We start from the raw sequence: 19302 nt of genomic DNA on the forward strand, positions 1-19302 counted from the left end.
CTTAAATTCAGTCGTATTTCTCACCTTCTTTACCACAGGCTTGGCACTAGGAGCTTTCTTTGGAGCCATGGTAGCTTATTCAGTACTTGCAAGCACTAAAAATAAATGGAATATTATGAAATATTTCGCTGGAGCACGTGAGGGAACCTTCACTCACTGGTAAACAATGCCAGCCTGGATGCCGCCCTGGCTCACGCCGTGGGTATGCGTCCTGGACGAACTACGACTCGCGAGTCAACCTATGAAAAGCGAGTCCATGTTTATACGAAAATACCCCTATGATTGGCGAATTTTACGATTGCCGGGAACTACGAAAAGCGGGGGACCGCGGGTTCAATCCCGGCCGGGGGTATGGTTTACTATATTTTCTGTCATGTACAATCTGCAAGGAAAGTTATGATCTTGGCTAAAAAAAATTTACCACTGTAGTTAATTTTTGGTTGAATTACCCTTGCTCTTCATGCAGTCCTTAAGCCTTCAAGGAACACCATTATATGAATTTTGAAGGGTACTAATGATGCCCAGATGTCCTTAACCCTTTCAGGGTTTCTGGCGTACTAGTACGGCTTACCCACCAATGTTATTGACGTACTAGTTCGCTTAATTTCTAGTGATAGAAAGCTGGTAGGCCTACATATGAAAGAATGGATCTATGTGGTCATTGTGCACAGTACAAAAAATCCTACAGCACACAGTGCATAATGAGAAAAAAAAACTCCGACCATGTTTTTGGTTTAAAACAGCGACTTCGCAGTGTATTTTTGTATGGTATTTATGGGTGTATTTTAGTTTTCCTGGTCTCATTTTATAGAATGAAAGACATATTACAGATGGAAGACATATTACAGAAATTGAGGTGATTTTGATTGGTTTCATAATGAAAAGTACCTTGAAATTGAGCTCAAAGTAGCATATATGCTCAATTTTTACCAAAGTTCAATAGTAAACAAATCATGCCAAGCGTCCAATATACGTCAACCATTTCTACACCAATGCAGTATTCTTCTAGTTTTTGTGAGAATAAAAATTCAAAGTGGAAAGCAGGGGATGTAAGAGGGGCCGGGGGACTTGACTAATGAACAGATAAAATGTTATTGTAGTGCCAGGAATGTAAGTCTTGTTTATTCTGGACCCTATTTGGAAATTGGCATCTTCTGAAATTTGTGTGAAATTGGCAAAATTGCCAATTTCTGACCACTTTATTGGATAGTTGAAATAGGTAAATGGGTGGTTTCTTGTACTCATTTGATAGAAAAAAATGGAGTTGTAGCAAAATAGATATGAGTTTTGTCAACTAGTACATTGAAATTGGCTGAAAATAGGGCTCAAAGTGGGAGAAATCGCCGATGCATAAACATCGTCGAGATCGCTAACTGCGCGAGAGCATAATTCCGTAAGTTTTCCATAAAATTTCATACTTTTGGTGTCATTATGATCGGGAAAAGATTCTCTATCATTTTATAAGAACCCCCCCCCCCCCTGAAAAATTTTCAACCCTGAGAACGAGTTTAGGAGAGGGTCTCTCGACCCTGAAAGGGTTAATAGCTTCTGCTAGCTTTGAGATGGATGACATGTCACGGTTTCTTACATAATGTTTCATAAGTGACCCCAAATTTTCTGTTAGGTTTAGGTCATGGCTGTTACCTGGCCAATCACTAAATGGAGTACCTCACAATCACTTACCCACATTTTGACACTTGGTGGTATGACAAAGAGCACCATCTTGCATACACAATGTTTTGGCTTTTTCAAATGAGTTAGGTAAATAATTCATAAAGAGCTTCAAATAATTATGATTTATCATGTCATTTTTTGGGAAGCAGTACTAATTCTCCAACTCCATATTAAGTGAAACATCCTGTTGGAGTGTGAGCAAAGTAACATTTATGAAGGGATTCAGGGAAACCGGCAGGCCGGACTTGAGTCCTGGAGATGGGAAGTACAGTGCCTGCACTCTGAAGGAGGGGTGTTAATGTTGCAGTTTAAAAACTGTAGTGTAAAGCACCCTTCTGGCAAGACAGTGATGGAGTGAATGATGGTGAAAGTTTTTCTTTTTCGGGCCACCCTGCCTTGGTGGGAATCGGCCAGTGTGATAATAAAAATGATAATAAAATCCTCACTATGAGTGATGCAGGATATTTCAGTCTTGGCAGTGTACTATGGGAGGTGTGGGTCAAAATGAGGTGCATAATAAACCCTTCCTGCTTCACTACACCAGTCATTGTAAAGTCATTTCATTTGACCACAAAACTCCTCTCCACTTGTACAAACCCCACTCACAATATTTCTTGGAAACCTTTACTCTCTTGTTTTTTGCCGTACTGTGAGAAGAGGTTTATTGTGGGCACAAAAACTAAATTCCAAGCCATCGTGGAGTGACTTTTGGTGACCTCTGAGGGACACTTGGTCTAATAACCAACAGTTTTTCTCTGTCATGAGGAATCATTTGCAGAGTCATTGGGCACATTAATTTAGGTTTGCCAGTCATTAAAAAAGAGATTGGAATGTAGGTCTCTTCCTATTCATGAACACATTTGATGAGATGCAGCACTGAACACAATTTGATCAGCAGTAGTGTATCATCTCTACCCTTATGCAAGGCAGTCATAGCAGTTATATCCACTTCTGGTCATTATTGTTGTTACAAGAGAGGGGTTAGTGACCACACACAAACCAAAATATTGGCCTCTGATGCATGCACCAAAATAACACATCTTTCCTTGTAATGTTACTTGTGGGAGGCTTGTGAAGTATACTGTGTTTCTAAATGTTTATACAGCTTGGCCAGATGAACATCACAATTTGCATCCCACAAGAACCATACAAGTATATAAAATCAGTTACATGAAGCCATGACTTCAACCCGTTGGTATCATAACTTTCTGCACAAACTGTAAGGCACTTTGTTCCACCCTCCTGCCACACACACACACAAAAGTGTCTTAAAATCACCTTGTCCCTTGTATGCTCAAGATCAAGGGCAGGCTTTGGATTACTGGCAAGTGGTGGTTTCAGTGCTGAGACACTAGTAAACTAAAATCTAAATACAGGTACAACCTCGATTTTCCGGACACAAATGGTCCGGAAACTCTTATAATTCATACAAATTTATGATCAGGAACTTGAAATTTCCATGCCAGTGTATTTACCACCCAACTGTACATCATTTATCCAATCCCAAGACCTAGGAATACTGTGCTCTAATGGCGGAAAACTCAGTAATCAGGAAAGGCTTTGGAACCAAAGGGTCTGGAAAATTTATGTTGTACCTGTACTGCCCTCCCTGTACAAATCTGTTTCTCACACTAAGGTGATTAGTAACTTATAAATTATAGGCATGTGCGCATGTTAGATAGGAGTGAATGGAGGCGAATGGTTTTTGAGACCTGATGAGCTGTTGGAGTGTGAGCAGGGTAATATTTTGTGAAGGGATTCAGGGAAATCAGTTAGCCAGACTTGAGTCCTGAATGTGGAAAATACAGTGCTTGCACTTTAAAGGAGGGGTCTGGGATATTGACTGTTTGGAGTGACATCTAAACTACCATATCTGGGCACCTCTGCAAAGACAGTGTAATATTATGTTTGAATGATGGTGAAAGTGTTTTTTATTTTGGGTCCCACTGCCTTGGTGGGAGATGGCTAATGTGTTAAAAAAAAAAAAAGTTACTGGTACATATTAAGGAAATCAGCTTCAGAAGTTGTAAATAATTGTAATGTATCAGGAACATAAGAACATAAGAAAGGAGGAACACTGCAGTAGGCCTGTTGGCCCATACTAAGCAGGTCCTTCACAGATCTAACCCACTAACAGAATAAACACTACCCAAGCAATAAGGTTTGACAATTCTGTTTACTCACGTGCAGGTCCCACTCAAATCCAACCCCTCTCACTCGTGTACTTATCCAACCTAAATTTGAAACTACCCAAGATTTTAGCTTTGATAACCATACTAGGCAAACTGTTCCACTCATCAACTACCCTATTACCAAACCAGTACATACTTTCCTATATCCTTTCTAAATCTAAACTTATATATTTTGAATCCATTATTGCAGGTTCGCTCTTGGAGGGATATCCTCAAAGCCTTATCTATATCCACTTTGTAAATACCCATCTTCTACTTATACACTTCGATCATGTCTCCCCTCATTCTTCATCTAACAAGCGAGTGTAGTTTAAGGATCTTCAATCTCTCTCCGTACGGAAGATTTCTAATGCCATGTATTAACCCTTGAACTGTCAAGACGTAGATCTACGTTTTTTCAGCATTTGAAAGTATGTAAACAAATGTAGAGCTTCTTTTTGTTTTTTTTTTTACATTTGAAAACATGTAAAAAAACTTTGATGTATTTTTTTTTATATTTGAAAATATGTAAAAAAAATGTAGATCTACTTTTGGAGCACTACGCATGTGAACATAGATCTATTTGGACAGTTTAAGGGTTAATTGAGTCATTCTACGCTGAATGTTTTCTAACAAATTTATGTCCATTCTGTAATATGGGGACCAAAACTGAGCTGCGTAATCTAGGTGAGGCCTTACTAATGGCAGATGAAGTTCAGTGTGGTAATGAAAACAACCCTCGAAGCTGTGAACTAGGTGAAGTAGAGCTTGATCATACTGGATGGTAGGTAAGACACATACGCAACAGTTAGGCAACTTTATTCCGAAACGTTTCACCTACACAGTAGGCTTCTTCAGTCGAGTACAGAAAGTAGGCAGGAACAGTAGAGATGTGAAGGCAATATAATCGGTCCATCACCCTTGAAGTCGATGGACTGGTTACATCGTCTTCACATCTTTACTGTTCCTGCCTACTTTCTGTACTCAACTGAAGAAGCCTACTGTGTAGGCGAAACGTTTCGGAATAAAGTTGCGTAACTGTTGTCTGTGTCTTACCTACCAACCTGTCGGTATTGTATACCATTTTGATATTGATCATACAGAATGTGAAAAAGACTTGGGAGTCACGGTAAACAGAAACCTAAAGCCAAGACAGCGTGCTTAAGTGTGCAACAAGGCTAACAGATTACTTGGGTTTATCTCAAGAAGTATAAGTAACAAGTACAAAAGTTATTTTACAGCTCTATACATCACTGGTGAGGCTTCATTTAGATTATGCTGCTCAGTTTTGGTCTCCTTACTACAGGATGGATATAGACTCATTGGAGAACATACAGAGAAGAGTGACTAAAATGATTTACTGTGTAAGGAATCTCCCATATGAATATAGACTTAAAGCCTTAAATCTCCACACTCTGGACAGACGTAGAGTGAGGGGAGATATCATTGAAGTGTGTAAGTGGATGATGGGCATAAACAAAGGAAATATTAATAAAGTACTGAGGGTGTCAAACCAGTTAAGAACTAGAAATAATGGATTTAAGTTGGATAAATTTAGATTTAGAAAGGACATAGGTAAGTACTGGTTTTCTAACAGAGTTGTGGATGCGTGGAACAATCTTCCCAGTAGGGTGATAGAGGTTAGGACCTTGGGTAGCTTTAAGAAGAGACTGGACAGATATATGAGTGGGAGGGGCTGGCTTTGATTGGTGTCATTGGGTACGGGAGTTAATTCTTGGGTAGCTTTGGGTAGAGGTCGTTTTGATAAGGACCTGCCTTGTATGGGGCAGTAGGCCTTCTGCAGTGTTCCTCCATTCTTATGTTCTTATGTATATAGCTGTAATATAACTGCTGGACTTTTGTTGCTTACACTTCTTGATGTAAATCCCAGTAATCTGTTTGCCTTATTACGTATGCTTAGGCATTGCTGTCTTGGTTTAAGGTTGCTGCTTACCATAACCCCCGAGTCCTTTTTACAATCTGTATGGCTAAGTTTTACATTATTTAACTTAAAAGTGCTAGGGTTATGGACACTCCCCAGCTTCAAAATCTTGCACTTATCTACATTGAACTGCATCTGCCACTTTTCTGACCAGATACTGAGTTTATCTAAACCCCCTGAAGTTCCATGACGTATGTGTTTGAATCAATTATCCTACCTGTCTTTGTGTCATCGGCGAATTTGCTCATTTCAGGGTCATTGGGTAATTATAATAAAGAATAACAATAGGTGTGACTATCTGTAAATAACAAGTAACCATGCTTTGGTGGTTAGTGGTGGCAGAGGAGAGGACAGGCTGTGCAAGGTTCCCATCTCTGTCAGCCACACTGTTCTAATAAGCAGCCAGACACTGGCTCAGTATCATTTTGAAAAGAGTACTTTTTTTTTTTTCCCCCTCAAAATGCCTGCCAAAATTGGGGTGTGCCTTTTATGCTGGAGAATGTGGAAATTTTTTTGACACCTGCATTTTTAGGTAAAAACACACTAACTTGAGTAGCTTTATAATGTATTGGGCTCATCTGTATTTTTTTCCTCTGTATATTAATTGTGATATAAACTTTATTACAGATCAAGTTTTGGCTCCTCCTGTGGCTGTGGATGGTGATGCGGCTGAGTGGGCACGAGAGAGGGAACGCCTCTACCAAAATTTGGATGAAAAAGATGATGAAATCAATCATCAGTCACAGCTAGTAGAAAAGCTTAAGGAACAAATGCTTGAGCAAGAAGAGGTATGTATGTGCTTATAAGCATTAATAACAATATTCATTTAGTGGCTGTGTTTTAACTTGTGTAGGTATAACTTCCATTGGAATAGTCATAAATATACGAGTGAAAAGGGCTGGGTTTGTTTAGTACCTGAGGTACTGAAGCAAATTCTTGGGTAACTTTGGGTTAAGATTGGACAAATATGTAGGTGGGAATGAGTGGTTTTGATAAGGACCTGCCTTGTATAGGCCAGTAGGCTTGCTGCAGTGTTCCTCCATTCTTATGTTCTTATAACATGGATATGTTGATTGTGCATGTTTTATTGAATTATACATCCTCTAATACAGCACATGATTTTCATCAGTGGCAATCCTGTTACTGTGGTTTTCATTAAATAATTTTAATGCCCCTGTCTTATGAGTTTTAGAAATTAATTAATATATTTAGTTTTTAGAAATTAATATTAATAGATCTAAAGGACCTGCCTAGTATGGGCCAACAGGCCTGCTGCAGTGTTCCTCCTTTCTTATGTTGTTATATTACTTAGTTACAGTATCTTTCTTTGTATTGATACCACACTAATTAAAATGAATGTGGGGGTTATTTTTTAGTTAATATCTTCAACACGACGAGACTATGAGCTTCTGCAGTCAGAAATGACCAGACTAAGTAATGAGAATGAGAAGGCTAAAGAAGAAGTAAAAGAAGTATTACAGGCCCTGGAGGAGCTGGCTGTAAACTATGATCAGAAGACTGAAGAAGTAGAGCGCAAGAGTAAAGAAAATGAGAGTTTGACAGAGGAACTTGGTCAGAAGCAGGTACTGTACAGCACTTAATACAGTATTATATAATTACAGTAGTCATAATTTTCTTTAATTACTGTACATAGATAAGCAATGAGGCAAATTTAACACAGCCTCTCTTCACTTAACAACATACTCGTTTACCAACCACTCAGACTTGCAACCATCTCTCCAGCCAGTATGCAAACTTAAGTAATGTATATTAGAGCTGATTTCCTCTTTTCTGTTTATTACAGTATACAGTACACTACTGTATAAACATTTAAAAATATACTATAAATGGTACAAAAGTGACATTAAAAAAATATCTAAAAGATGGTCGACACAAACCCACCACCAGTATAGTATGGTCCTCGCTTAATGACTAATTTGTTTACCGACCTACTCTTAGAAATGGAACCTCATCGTTTAGTGAGGAGAGTCTGTATTTGTTACAAAACGAGACTTAATATTGGTGAGTTTTTCTTTTATTAAAAATTGCACTAATTTTAACTATCATTATACTTGAATGGAAACTGATGGAGGTTTCCGTTATTATCTATTACAACTAATGTAATTTTTTTTCACAGGCATCGCTAAGTGTGGCTACTTCAGAACTACAGACAGTGAGGGACTCTCAGTTACATCAAAAGAAACGTATAAATGAAATGTTAGTGTCCCTCCTCAAAGATCTGAATGAAGTAGGCTCAATCATTGGCACATCCAATGATGCAATGAAGGTAAGCACTTTTGCACCTCTTTTCTTTCACAACCAGCATTTTGTTTTAATTGCATTTCTTTGAGGATTGTTTTAGTGTAGGTCAGTTTCAAGAAATGTACACTTGTATCTATTAAAAATTTTCCTACCCTTCCTCAGATATCTCCTATGCGGCCTATTTTTGCCAGATTTATACACTCTTAACCCTTCAGCTATGGGAGACCCTGAAAAAAAAAAAAATCCTGTGCATGTCAGAAGATTTTGAAAAATAAAAAAGTATTTTCTTCTTACAGATCAATAGTTTGTTTTTCTGAATTAGTAAGACTAAAATGAGTGAAATCTGATAAAAACTTACAATTTTATAGTCTTGAATTTGGTGAAAAAAATATCACTAATCAGCATCAGCGACATTAAAGTACCAGCCGGGGAGGAGGGTCATTTAGAGAGAATAGATCAAAGTAGAATGACTTGGAGAGCGTATAAATGTGTAACTTCCAGCAAGCGTGTTAGATAGGAGTATATGGAGACGAATGGTTTTTTGGGACTTGACGAGCTGGAAAAACAGACGGGACGTGCAACTATGACCACCCTAGAAAATGCCATGCCCATATGACAACAGGAAAATGCAAACTCCCGTCCTGTAAGCTTTTTCACCCTGAAATGTGTACCTCTTCAGTACAGGAAAGACTGTGCTATAACTTAAATTGCCAGGCACACCATCTAAAGGGGACAAAAATATACAAAACATCCAGGCCATGGGAAAACCTGGGTAGCCACAGCCACTCAAGAGGGAGAGGTTTTTTAGTGCCAGGAAGGAAAAAAAAACTGGCAGGAAATGGCAGAAATCGTACACCAAATCCAGTCATTCCTGGAGTGGAACCACAGTCGATGGCCTCCACTCCAAACCAACAGATACAGATACTAATGCCGGAAAAAAAATCCCCCCCAGTACCAACAATACCACCAGTCCGATGACATTCTTCTTTGCAAATATACAGGGTCTAAAGCCAGCAACAAACAACAAAATACCTTTCATCCGTGAACTGCTTGCAGAGGCAAAGGCAATGTTCGCGGCTTTCACTGAGACCCACATGAAGGATCACTTGGACAACGAAATATGGATCCCAGGTTATAACCTATACAGATGTAACAGAGTGAACAGGCAAAAGGGGGGGGGGGTTGGCCTGTACATTGCAGAGTCACTTGTTTGCACAGAACTGCTAAATGCCTCAATTGATGTAGTGGAAGTTTTAGCAGTAAAGGTCGAGAACCAAAACCTAGTCATTGTGGTAGTCTACAAGCCTCCGGATGCAACATCCCAGCAATTCCAGGAACAGCTGTTAAAAATTGACCTGTCTGGAAAATCTGCCAGCTCCTACACCCAACATCTTGCTCCTGGGGGATTTCAACTTAAGGCACCTAAAATGGAGGAATATAGCAAATAATATTGTTGCAGTAATAACACCAGGAGGCAGCTCTGATGAAAACTCACACTCACACGAGCTTTTAAATCTCTGCACAAAATTCAATTTAGCCCAGCAAATAATAGAGCCTACTAGACTGGAGAATACACTAGACCTCATCTTCACTAACAATGATGATCTGATAAGAAATGTCACCATATCAAAAACAATATACTCAGATCACAACATAATTGAGGTTCAGACATGTATGCGTGGAGCCCCAGACCGACATAATGAGACTAGTCACGAGGGAGCATTCACCAAATTCAACTTCAATAACAAAAACATAAAGTGGGACCAAGTAAACCAAGTCCTAACCGATATAAGCTGGGAAGATATACTAAGCAACACAGACCCCAACTTATGCCTAGAACAGATTAACTTGGTGGCACTCGATGTATGCACAAGGCTTATTCCTCTAGAAAAAGGAGGAGTAGATGTAAAATAGAAAGAGACAGGCGCTCCCTTTACAGGCGACGGAAAAGAATAACAGAGCGGCTAAAAGAGGTCAATATATCTGAAATGCGTAGGGAGACATTGGTCAGAGAAATAGCAAGCATCGAACTTAAGCTAAAGGAATCTTATAGGAGTCAAGAATCGCGGGAAGAACTAAAAGCCATAAATGAAATCGAAAGAAACCCAAAGTATTTCTTCTCCTATGCCAAATCAAAGTCGAGAACAACGTCCAGTATTGGGCCCCTACTTAAACAAGATGGGTCCTACACAGATGACAGCAAGGAAATGAGTGAGCTACTCAAGTCCCAATATGACTCAGTTTTTAGCAAGCCGCTAATCAGACTGAGAGTCGAAGATCAAAATGAATTTTTTATGAGAGAGCCACAAAATTTGGTTAACACAAGCCTATCCGATGTTATCCTGATGCCAAATGGCTAAGAACAGGCAATAAATGACATGCCCATGCACTCTGCCCCAGGGCCAGACTCATGGAACTCCGTGTTCATCAAGAACTGCAAGAAGCCCCTATCACGAGCCTTTTCCATCCTATGGAGAGGGAGCATGGACACGGGGGTCGTCCCACAGTTACTAAAAACAACAGACATAGCCCCACTCCACAAAGGGGGCAGTAAAGCAACAGCAAAGAACTACAGACCGATAGCACTAACATACCATATCATAAAAATCTTTGAAAGGGTCCTAAGAAGCAAGATCACCACCCATCTAGAAACCCATCACTTACACAACCCAGGGCATCATGGGTTTAGAACAGGTCGCTCCTGTCTGTCTCAACTATTGGATCACTACGACAAGGTCCTAGATGCACTAGAAGACAAAAAGAATGCAGATGTAATATATACAGACTTTGCAAAAGCCTTCGACAAGTGTGACCATGGCATAATAGCGCACAAAATGCGTGCTAAAGGAATAACAGGAAAAGTCGGTCGATGGATCTATAATTTCCTCACTAACAGAACACAGAGAGTAGTAGTCAACAGAGTAAAGTCCGAGGCAGCTACGGTGAAAAGCTCGGTTCCACAAGACACAGTACTTGCTCCCATCTTGTTCCTCATCTTCATATCCGACATAGACAAGGATGTCAGCCACAGCACCGTGTCTTCCTTTGCAGATGACACCCGAATCTGCATGACAGTGTCTTCCATTGCAGACACTGCAAGGCTCCAGGCGGACATCAACCGAATCTTTCAGTGGGCTGCAGAAAACAATATGAAGTTCAACGATGAGAAATTTCAATTACTCAGATATGGTAAACACGAGGAAATTAAATCTTCATCAGAGTACAAAACAAATTCTGGCCACAAAATAGAGTGAAACACCAACGTCAAAGACCTGGGAGTGATCATGTCGGAGGATCTCACCTTCAAGGACCATAACATTGTATCAATCGCATCTGCTAGAAAAATGACAGGATGGATAATGAGAACCTTCAAAACTAGGGATGCCAAGCCCATGATGACACTCTTCAAGTCACTTGTTCTATCTAGGCTGGAATATTGCTGTACACTAACAGCACCTTTCAAGGCAGGTGAAATTGCTGACCTAGAAAATGTACAGAGAACCTTCACGGCGCGCATAACGGAGATAAAACACCTCAATTACTGGAAGCACTTGAGGTTCCTAAAACTGTATTCTCTGGAACGCAGGCGGGAGAGATACATGATTATATACACCTGGAAAATCCTAGAGGGACTAGTACCGAACTTGCACACGAAAATCACTCACTACGAAAGCAAAAGACTTGGCAGACGATGCAACATCCCCCCAATGAAAAGCAGGGGTGTCACTAGCATGTTAAGAGACCATACAATAAGTGTCAGGGGCCTGAGACTGTTCAACTGCCTCCCAGCATACATAAGGGGGATTACCAACAGACCCCTGGCAGTCTTCAAGCTGGCACTGGACAAGCACCTAAAGTCGGTTCCTGACCAGCCGGGCTGTGGCTCGTACGTTGGTTTGCATGCAGCCAGCAGCAACAGCCTGGTTGATCAGGCTCTGATCCACCAGGAGGCCTGGTCACAGACCGGGCCGCAGGGGCGTTGATCCCCGGAACTCTCTCCAGGTAAACTCCAGGAGCTGTTGGAGTGTGAGCAGGGTAATATTTAGTGAAGTGGTTCAAGGAAACTGGTTATTATAGATTTAGCCGGACTTGAGTCCTGGAAATGGGAAGTACAATGCCTGCACTTTAAAGGAGGGCTCTGGGATATTGAGAGTTTGGAGGGACTTCTAAACTGTTGTATCTGAGTGCCTCTACAAAGACAGTGATTATGTATAAATGAGGTGAAAGTGTTTTGATTTTTTCTTTTTGGGTCACCCTGCCTCGGTTGGAGATGGCTGACTTGTTGAAAAAATATGCAGTAGACCATCATTTAGCACAAGTTTACTTGGTATGATTTAAGTATAGCATGATTGAAGAATTGACACAATTTTATATAACACATCGTATAATCAATTTAACATGATTCGCGGGAGGGGAGAAAGTTTTGGGCGCCTGGTTGCCCGTGGTGAGTTATACCATTGAGTCAATAGGGAAGGCCTACTGCCATCCCCCCGCCACCCACACCCAACCACACCACGCTCCCAGCCTCCAGTTCAGTTGATACACGTGCAGGACGAAGATACTAGGGAATCTTGCTGTGTTTATTTACATTCATTGTACTACATATTTTCATTGTCAGTTGTTAAATCTGCCAAGCAATCATGGCACCCAGTAAGCATACAAGTGTTGCTGAAAGTGACAAGAAAAGGTTTAAGCATTCAAGTCTAGGAATTGTGAAGAAAATATTTTGAGATTAGACAAGCTTAAGAGTGGATCACGTGTGGTGGATATAGTGAGGGCTTATGGCCTTAATGAAGTGTCGGTTCATACAATTAAAAAGAATGAGGTGAATATATGAGCTTGTGTAATGAATAGCCCAAGATGTCATCTCGTGAAAAGAATGACACGTAGGTCCCAACAAGTAAATAAAACAGAAAACTTGTTGCTTGAGTGGATTGAACAAAAGACAGAGAGAGGTGCACCACTTAATTTCATCTTAATTAGGGAAAAGGCCTTACAGTTGTTTAAAGCAGTGTGTGATAAGGAAGGAAGGCCTGAAAAAGTGCGAGTTTAGCACAGGCTGATTCCACACCTTTAAGTTGCGTAATAAGTTTCATAATAAGTTTTTTGTTGAAAGTGCTTCAGATGATCATACAGCAGCAAGTAATTTCCCTGCTGAATTGCAGGAAATTATTTCTGAGGGTGGCTGAGCCACATCAAGTGTTTAATGCTGATGAGACAAGTGTTCTTTAGAAAAAAATGCCAACACAAACTCATATTAGTCAGCAAGAGAAGAGTGCACCAGGCTTCAAGACAGCAAAGGATCGCTTCACCTAGCTCCTTTGCAGTAATGCATCAGGTGATTTCAAATGTAAGCTCATGGTTATTTACCACTCTAAGAATCCTCATGCTTTGAAAGATGTAGATAAAAACACCTTACCAGTAATTTGGAGGTCAAACCAGTCAACATGGATGACAGAGGAAATATTTATTGACTGATTTAAACATCACTTTATTCCTGAAGTAAAGTTTTACCTGCACAGCAAGAACCTTGCATTCAAGGCTCTTCATTCTTGATAATTCCCGTACTCGTCCACAAGCTTTGGTGGATGTGACCCCTACATGTAAAAGTTGTATTTTTACCTCCAAATACAACATCTTTAATACAACCACTAGTTATTAAGTCATTCAAGTGTAACTACACAAAAAAACGTTAAGGAAAACTAGTTGCATCAATGGACTCTGACTCCAACTTGGCAGTACCAAGCTTCTGGAATAAATTTAACATTGCAGATGTTATCAGCTATGCTAGAAGTGCATGGAGTGAAGTGCCCCAATCAACATTAAATGGAGGCTGGGGAAAGTTATGGCCTTTTGTGGTTTATTCTTTCACTGGTTTTCTCTTGCTTGAGAGTCAGGCTCAGGAAATTGTTCTGCTGGCAAGGAGATTACCAGGTGATGGTTTTGAAGATATGAATGAAGATGTGAATGAGCTCTTAGAAGATGATGATGATGAAGACAGGAGTCCAGAGGAAATGTTGGCAGAGCTCGATGCACAGATACAAGGGAGGGAGGTAACAAAAGAAGAACCTGAAGAAAAACAGCTAACATTGCAGCAGTTACATGAGCAGTTCCATGCTGCTGCTAAACTAGCAGACTTTTTCACTGAAGAGGACCCAGACAAATCTAGAAGCAGTGCTTTGAAACGGGGTCTAGACCACCTGATTATGCCTTACGTCAGCTGTATAATGTATTGCATGGTAAAAGAGCTCAGAGATCCATTACTGAATTTATGCACACTCCAATACAACCATTGACTTCAGTACCAGAATCTCTACCATCCACTTGTGTCGACAACCAACAACCATCCACCTCAGCTCAGTAGGGCCACACCATCCATATCCACTTTCTCCACAGTCATCCACACACACACACCATTACCTACAATTTAAGGTAAGAAATACTATTATCTCTATTGCATTTGTAGTCTTAAGCAGTAATATATCATGACAGTGAACTGCAATTACATATTCACTTATTTTTGTAATATCTGTTGGTCTAAAAAAAAGTTGTTTGGCTTTTTGGGGGCTCCTAGGAATGTAACCCTATTTTTCCCATAAGTTCTTCAGTTCATTTAACATGATTTTACAAAACGTGGCATTTTCAGGAACGTAACTTCCATGCTAAATGATGGTCTACTGTATATAAGGTGGACCCCCAGATTACGCCGTCATTGGAATAAGTAATGTTTTTGTGTTCAGTGTCGCTCTGTGAAAGACACTGAAGTCAGTATGCGTCATTCGTCCTGAATGTGTCCACACAGCCTGAGCAGTCGAGCAGTCCCAACATTGCATAGTATAGCCAGTGTGCCATTGTTTACCAGTCAGTGAGGGCGATCCCATGCGTTCATGCGATACATTTTGTATTATTCATTGTTTTTAGTGCATTTTTTTTTTTTTTTTATCACTGGCCAATTCCCACCAAGGCAGGGTGGCCCGAAAAAGAAAAACTTTCACCATCATTCACTCCATCACTGTCTTGCCAGAAGGGTGCTTTACACTACAGTTTTTAAACTGCAACATTAACACCCCTCCTTCAGAGTGCAGGCACTGTACTTCCCATCTCCAGGACTCAAGTCCGGCCTGCCGGTTTCCCTGAACCCCTTCATAAATGTTACTTTGCTCACACTCCAACAGCACGTCAAGTATAAAAAACCATTTGTCTCCATTCACTCCTATCAAACACGCTCACGCATGCATGCTGGAACTCCAAGCCCCTCGAACACAAAACCTCCTTTACCCCTCCCTCCAACCTTTCCTAGGCCGACCCCTACCCCGCCTTCCTTCCACTACAGACTGATACACTCTTGAAGTCACTCTGTTTCGCTCTATTCTCTCTACATGTCCAAACCACCTCAACAACCCTTCCTCAGCCCTCTGGACAGCAGTTTTGGTAATCCCGCACCTCCTCCTAACTTCCAAACTACGAATTATCTGCATTATATTCACACCACACATTGCCCTCAGACATGACATCTCCACTGCCTCCAGCCTTCTCCTCGCTGCAACATTCATCACCCATGCTTCACACCCATATAAGAGCGTTGGTAAAACTATACTCTCATACATTCCCCTCTTTGCCTCCAAGGACAAAGTTCTTTCTCTCCACAGACTCCTAAGTGCACCACTCACCCTTTTCCCCTCATCAATTCTGTGATTCACCTCATCTTTCATATACCCATCTGCTGACACGTCCACTCCCAAATATCTGAATACATTCACCTCCTCCATACTCTCTCCCTCCAATCTGATAGCCAATCTTTCATCACCTCATCTTTTTCTTATCCTCATAACCTTACTCTTTCCTGTATTCACTTTTAATTTTCTTCTTTTGCACACCCTACCAAATTCATCCACCAATCTCTGCAACTTCTCTTCAGAATCTCCCAAGGGCAGTGTCATCAGCAAAGAGCAACTGTGACAACTCCCAATTTATGTGTGATTCTTTATCTTTTAACTCCACGCCTCTTGCCAAGACCCTCGCATTTACTTCTCTTACAACCCCATCTTTCCCCCCTCTTTCCCCCCCCAACAAGTCGGCCGTCTCCCTCCGAGGCAGGGTGACCCAAAAAAGAAAGAAAATCCCCAAAAAAGAAAATACTTTCATCATCATTCAACACTTTCACCACACTCGCACATTATCACTGTTTTTGCAGAGGTGCTCAGACTACAACAGTTTAGAAGCATACACATATAAAGATACACAACATATCCCTTCAAACTGCCAATATCCCAAACCCCTCCTTTAAAGTGCAGGCATTGTACTTCCCATTTCCAGGACTCAAGTCCGACTATATGAAAATAACTGGTTTCCCTGAATCCCTTCACTAAACATTACCCTGCTCACACTCCAACAGATCGTCAGGTCCCAAGTACCATTCGTCTCCATTCACTCCTATCTAACACGCTCACACACGCTTGCTGGAAGTCCAAGCCCCTTGCCCACAAAACATCATTTACCCCCTCTCTCCAACCCTTTCGAGGACGACCCCTACCCCGCCTTCCTTCCCCTATAGATTTATATGCTTTCCATGTCATTCTACTTTGATCCATTCTCTCTAAATGACCAAACCACCTCAACAACCCCTCTTCTGCCCTCTGACTAATACTTTTATTAGCTCCACACCTTTCCCTAATTTCCACACTCCGAATTTTCTGCATAATATTTACACCACACATTGCCCTTTTACAGGACATCTCCACTGCCTCCAACCATCTCCTTGCTGCTGCATTTACCACCCAAGCTTCACACCCATATAAGAGTGTTGGTACTACTATACTTTCATACATTCCCTTCTTTGCCTCCATAGATAACATTTTTTGACTCCACATATACCTCAACGCACCACTCACCTTTTTTCCCTCATCAATTCTGTGATTAACCTCATCCTTCATAAATCCATCCGCCGACATGTCAACTCCCAAGTATCTGAAAACATTCACTTCTTCCATACTCCTCCTCCCTAATTTGATATCCAATTTTTCTTTATCTAAATCATTTGATACCCTCATCACCTTACTCTTTTCTATGTTCACTTTCAACTTTCTACCTTTACACACATTCCCAAACTCATCCACTAACCTTTGCAATTTTTCTTTAGAATCTCCCATAAGCACAGTATCATCAGCAAAAAGTAACTGTGTCAATTCCCATTTTGAATTTGATTCCCCAAAATTTAATCCCACCCCTCTCCCGAACACCCTAGCATTTACTTCCTTTACATCCCCATCTATAAATATATTAAACAACCATGGTGACAATACACATCCCTGTCTAAGACCTACTTTTACCGGGAAGTAGTCTCCCTCTCTTCTACACACCCTAACCTGAGCCTCACTATCCTCATAAAAACTCTTTACAGCATTTAATAACTTACCACCTATTCCATATACTTGCAACATCTGCCACATTGCTCCTCTATCCACTCAATCATATGCCTTTTCTAAATCCATAAATGCAATAAAAACTTCCCTACCTTTATCTAAATACTGTTCACATACATGCTTCAATGTAAACACTTGATCTACACATCCCCTACCCACTCTGAAGCCTCCTTGCTCATCCGCAATCCTACATTTTGTCTTACCTCTAATTCTTTCAATTATAACCCTACCGTACACTTTTCCTGGTATACTCAGTAAACTTATTCCTCTATAATTTTTACAGTCTCTTTTGTCCCCTTTCCCTTTATATAAAGGGACTATACATGCTCTCCGCCAATCCCTAAGTACCTTCCCCTCTTTCATACATTTATTAAACAAAAGTACCAACCACTCCAACACTATATCCCCCCCTGCTTTTAACATTTCTGTCATGATCCCATCAGTTCCAGCTGCTTTACCCCCTTTCATTTTACGTAATGCCTCACGTACCTCCCCCACACTTACATTCTGCTCTTCTTCACTCCTAAAAGATGGTATACCTCCCTGACCAGTGCATGAAATTACTGCCTCTGTTTCTTACTTAACATTTAAAAGTTCCTCAAAATATTCTCGCCATCTACCTAATACCTCCATCTCCCCATCTATCATCTGCTCTCCTTTTGCACTCTCTCACCACTCTCTTTACCTTTCTTTTACTCTCCATATACTCTGCTCTTCTTATAACACTTCTGCTTTGTAAAAACCTCTCATAGGCTACCTTTTTCTCTTTTATCACACTCTTTACTTCATCATTCCACCAATCACTCCTCTTTCCTCCTGCCCCCACCCTCCTATAACCACAAACTTCTGCCCCACATTCTAATACTGCATTTTTAAAACTATTCCAACCCTCTTCAACCCCCCACTACTCATCTTTGCACTAGCCCACCTTTCTGCCAATAGTCGCTTATATCTCACCCGAACTTCCTCCTCCCTTAGTTTATACACTTTCACCTCCCTCTTACTTGTTGTTGCCACCTTCCTCTTTTCCCATCTACCTCTTACTCTAACTGTAGCTACAACTAAATAATGATCCGAGATATCAGTTGCCCCTCTATAAACATGTACATCCTGGAGCCTACCCATCAACCTTTTATCCACCAATACATATTCTAACAAACTACTTTCATTACGTGCTACATCATACCTTGTATATTTATTTATCCTCTTTTTTCATAAAATATGTATTACTTATTACCAAATCTCTTTCTACACATAGCTCAATTAAAGGCTCCCCATTTACATTTACCCCTGGCACCCCAAATTTACCTACTACTCCCTCCATAACATTTTTACCCACTTTAGCATTGAAATCCCCAACCACCATTACTCTCACACTTGATTCAAAACTCCCCACACATTCACTCAACATTTCCCAAAATCTCTCTCTCTCTTCTACACTTCTCTCTTCTCCAGGTGCATACACACTTATTATAACCCACTTTTCACATCCAATCTTTATTTTACTCCACATAATCCTTGAATTAATACATTTATAGTCCCTCTTTTCCTGCCATAGCTTATCCTTCAACATTATTGCTACTCCTTCTTTAGCTCTAACTCTATTTGAAACCCCTGACCTAATCCCATTTATTCCTCTCCACTGAAACTCTCCCACCCCCTTCAGCTTTGTTTCACTTAAAGCCAGGACATCCAGCTTCTTCTCATTCATAACATCCACAATCATCTCACATCACACATCCTTGTCTAAGGCCTACTTTTACTGGGAAATAATTTCCCTCTTTCCTACATACTCTAACTTGAGCCTTACTATCCTCATAAAAACTCTTCA

The 19302-nt window shown here is 40.6% G+C and overlaps 1 protein-coding gene across 1 annotated transcript in view; it reads left to right on the plus strand.

The window, feature by feature from the left end:
* The window catches only part of LOC128703871 (kinesin heavy chain), a 102807-nt gene that overhangs the window by 46820 nt on the left and 36685 nt on the right, over positions 1-19302 (plus strand). Inside the window, exons 9-11 of the mRNA XM_070087020.1 lie at positions 6415-6575; positions 7164-7370; positions 7925-8074. Of these exons, the coding sequence (XP_069943121.1) occupies positions 6415-6575; positions 7164-7370; positions 7925-8074 (518 nt within the window). The remainder of the gene's footprint in view (positions 1-6414; positions 6576-7163; positions 7371-7924; positions 8075-19302) is intronic.

Source organism: Cherax quadricarinatus, chromosome 20, assembly GCF_038502225.1.
Source record: "Cherax quadricarinatus isolate ZL_2023a chromosome 20, ASM3850222v1, whole genome shotgun sequence".
NCBI classification, from domain to species: Eukaryota; Metazoa; Arthropoda; class Malacostraca; order Decapoda; family Parastacidae; genus Cherax; species Cherax quadricarinatus.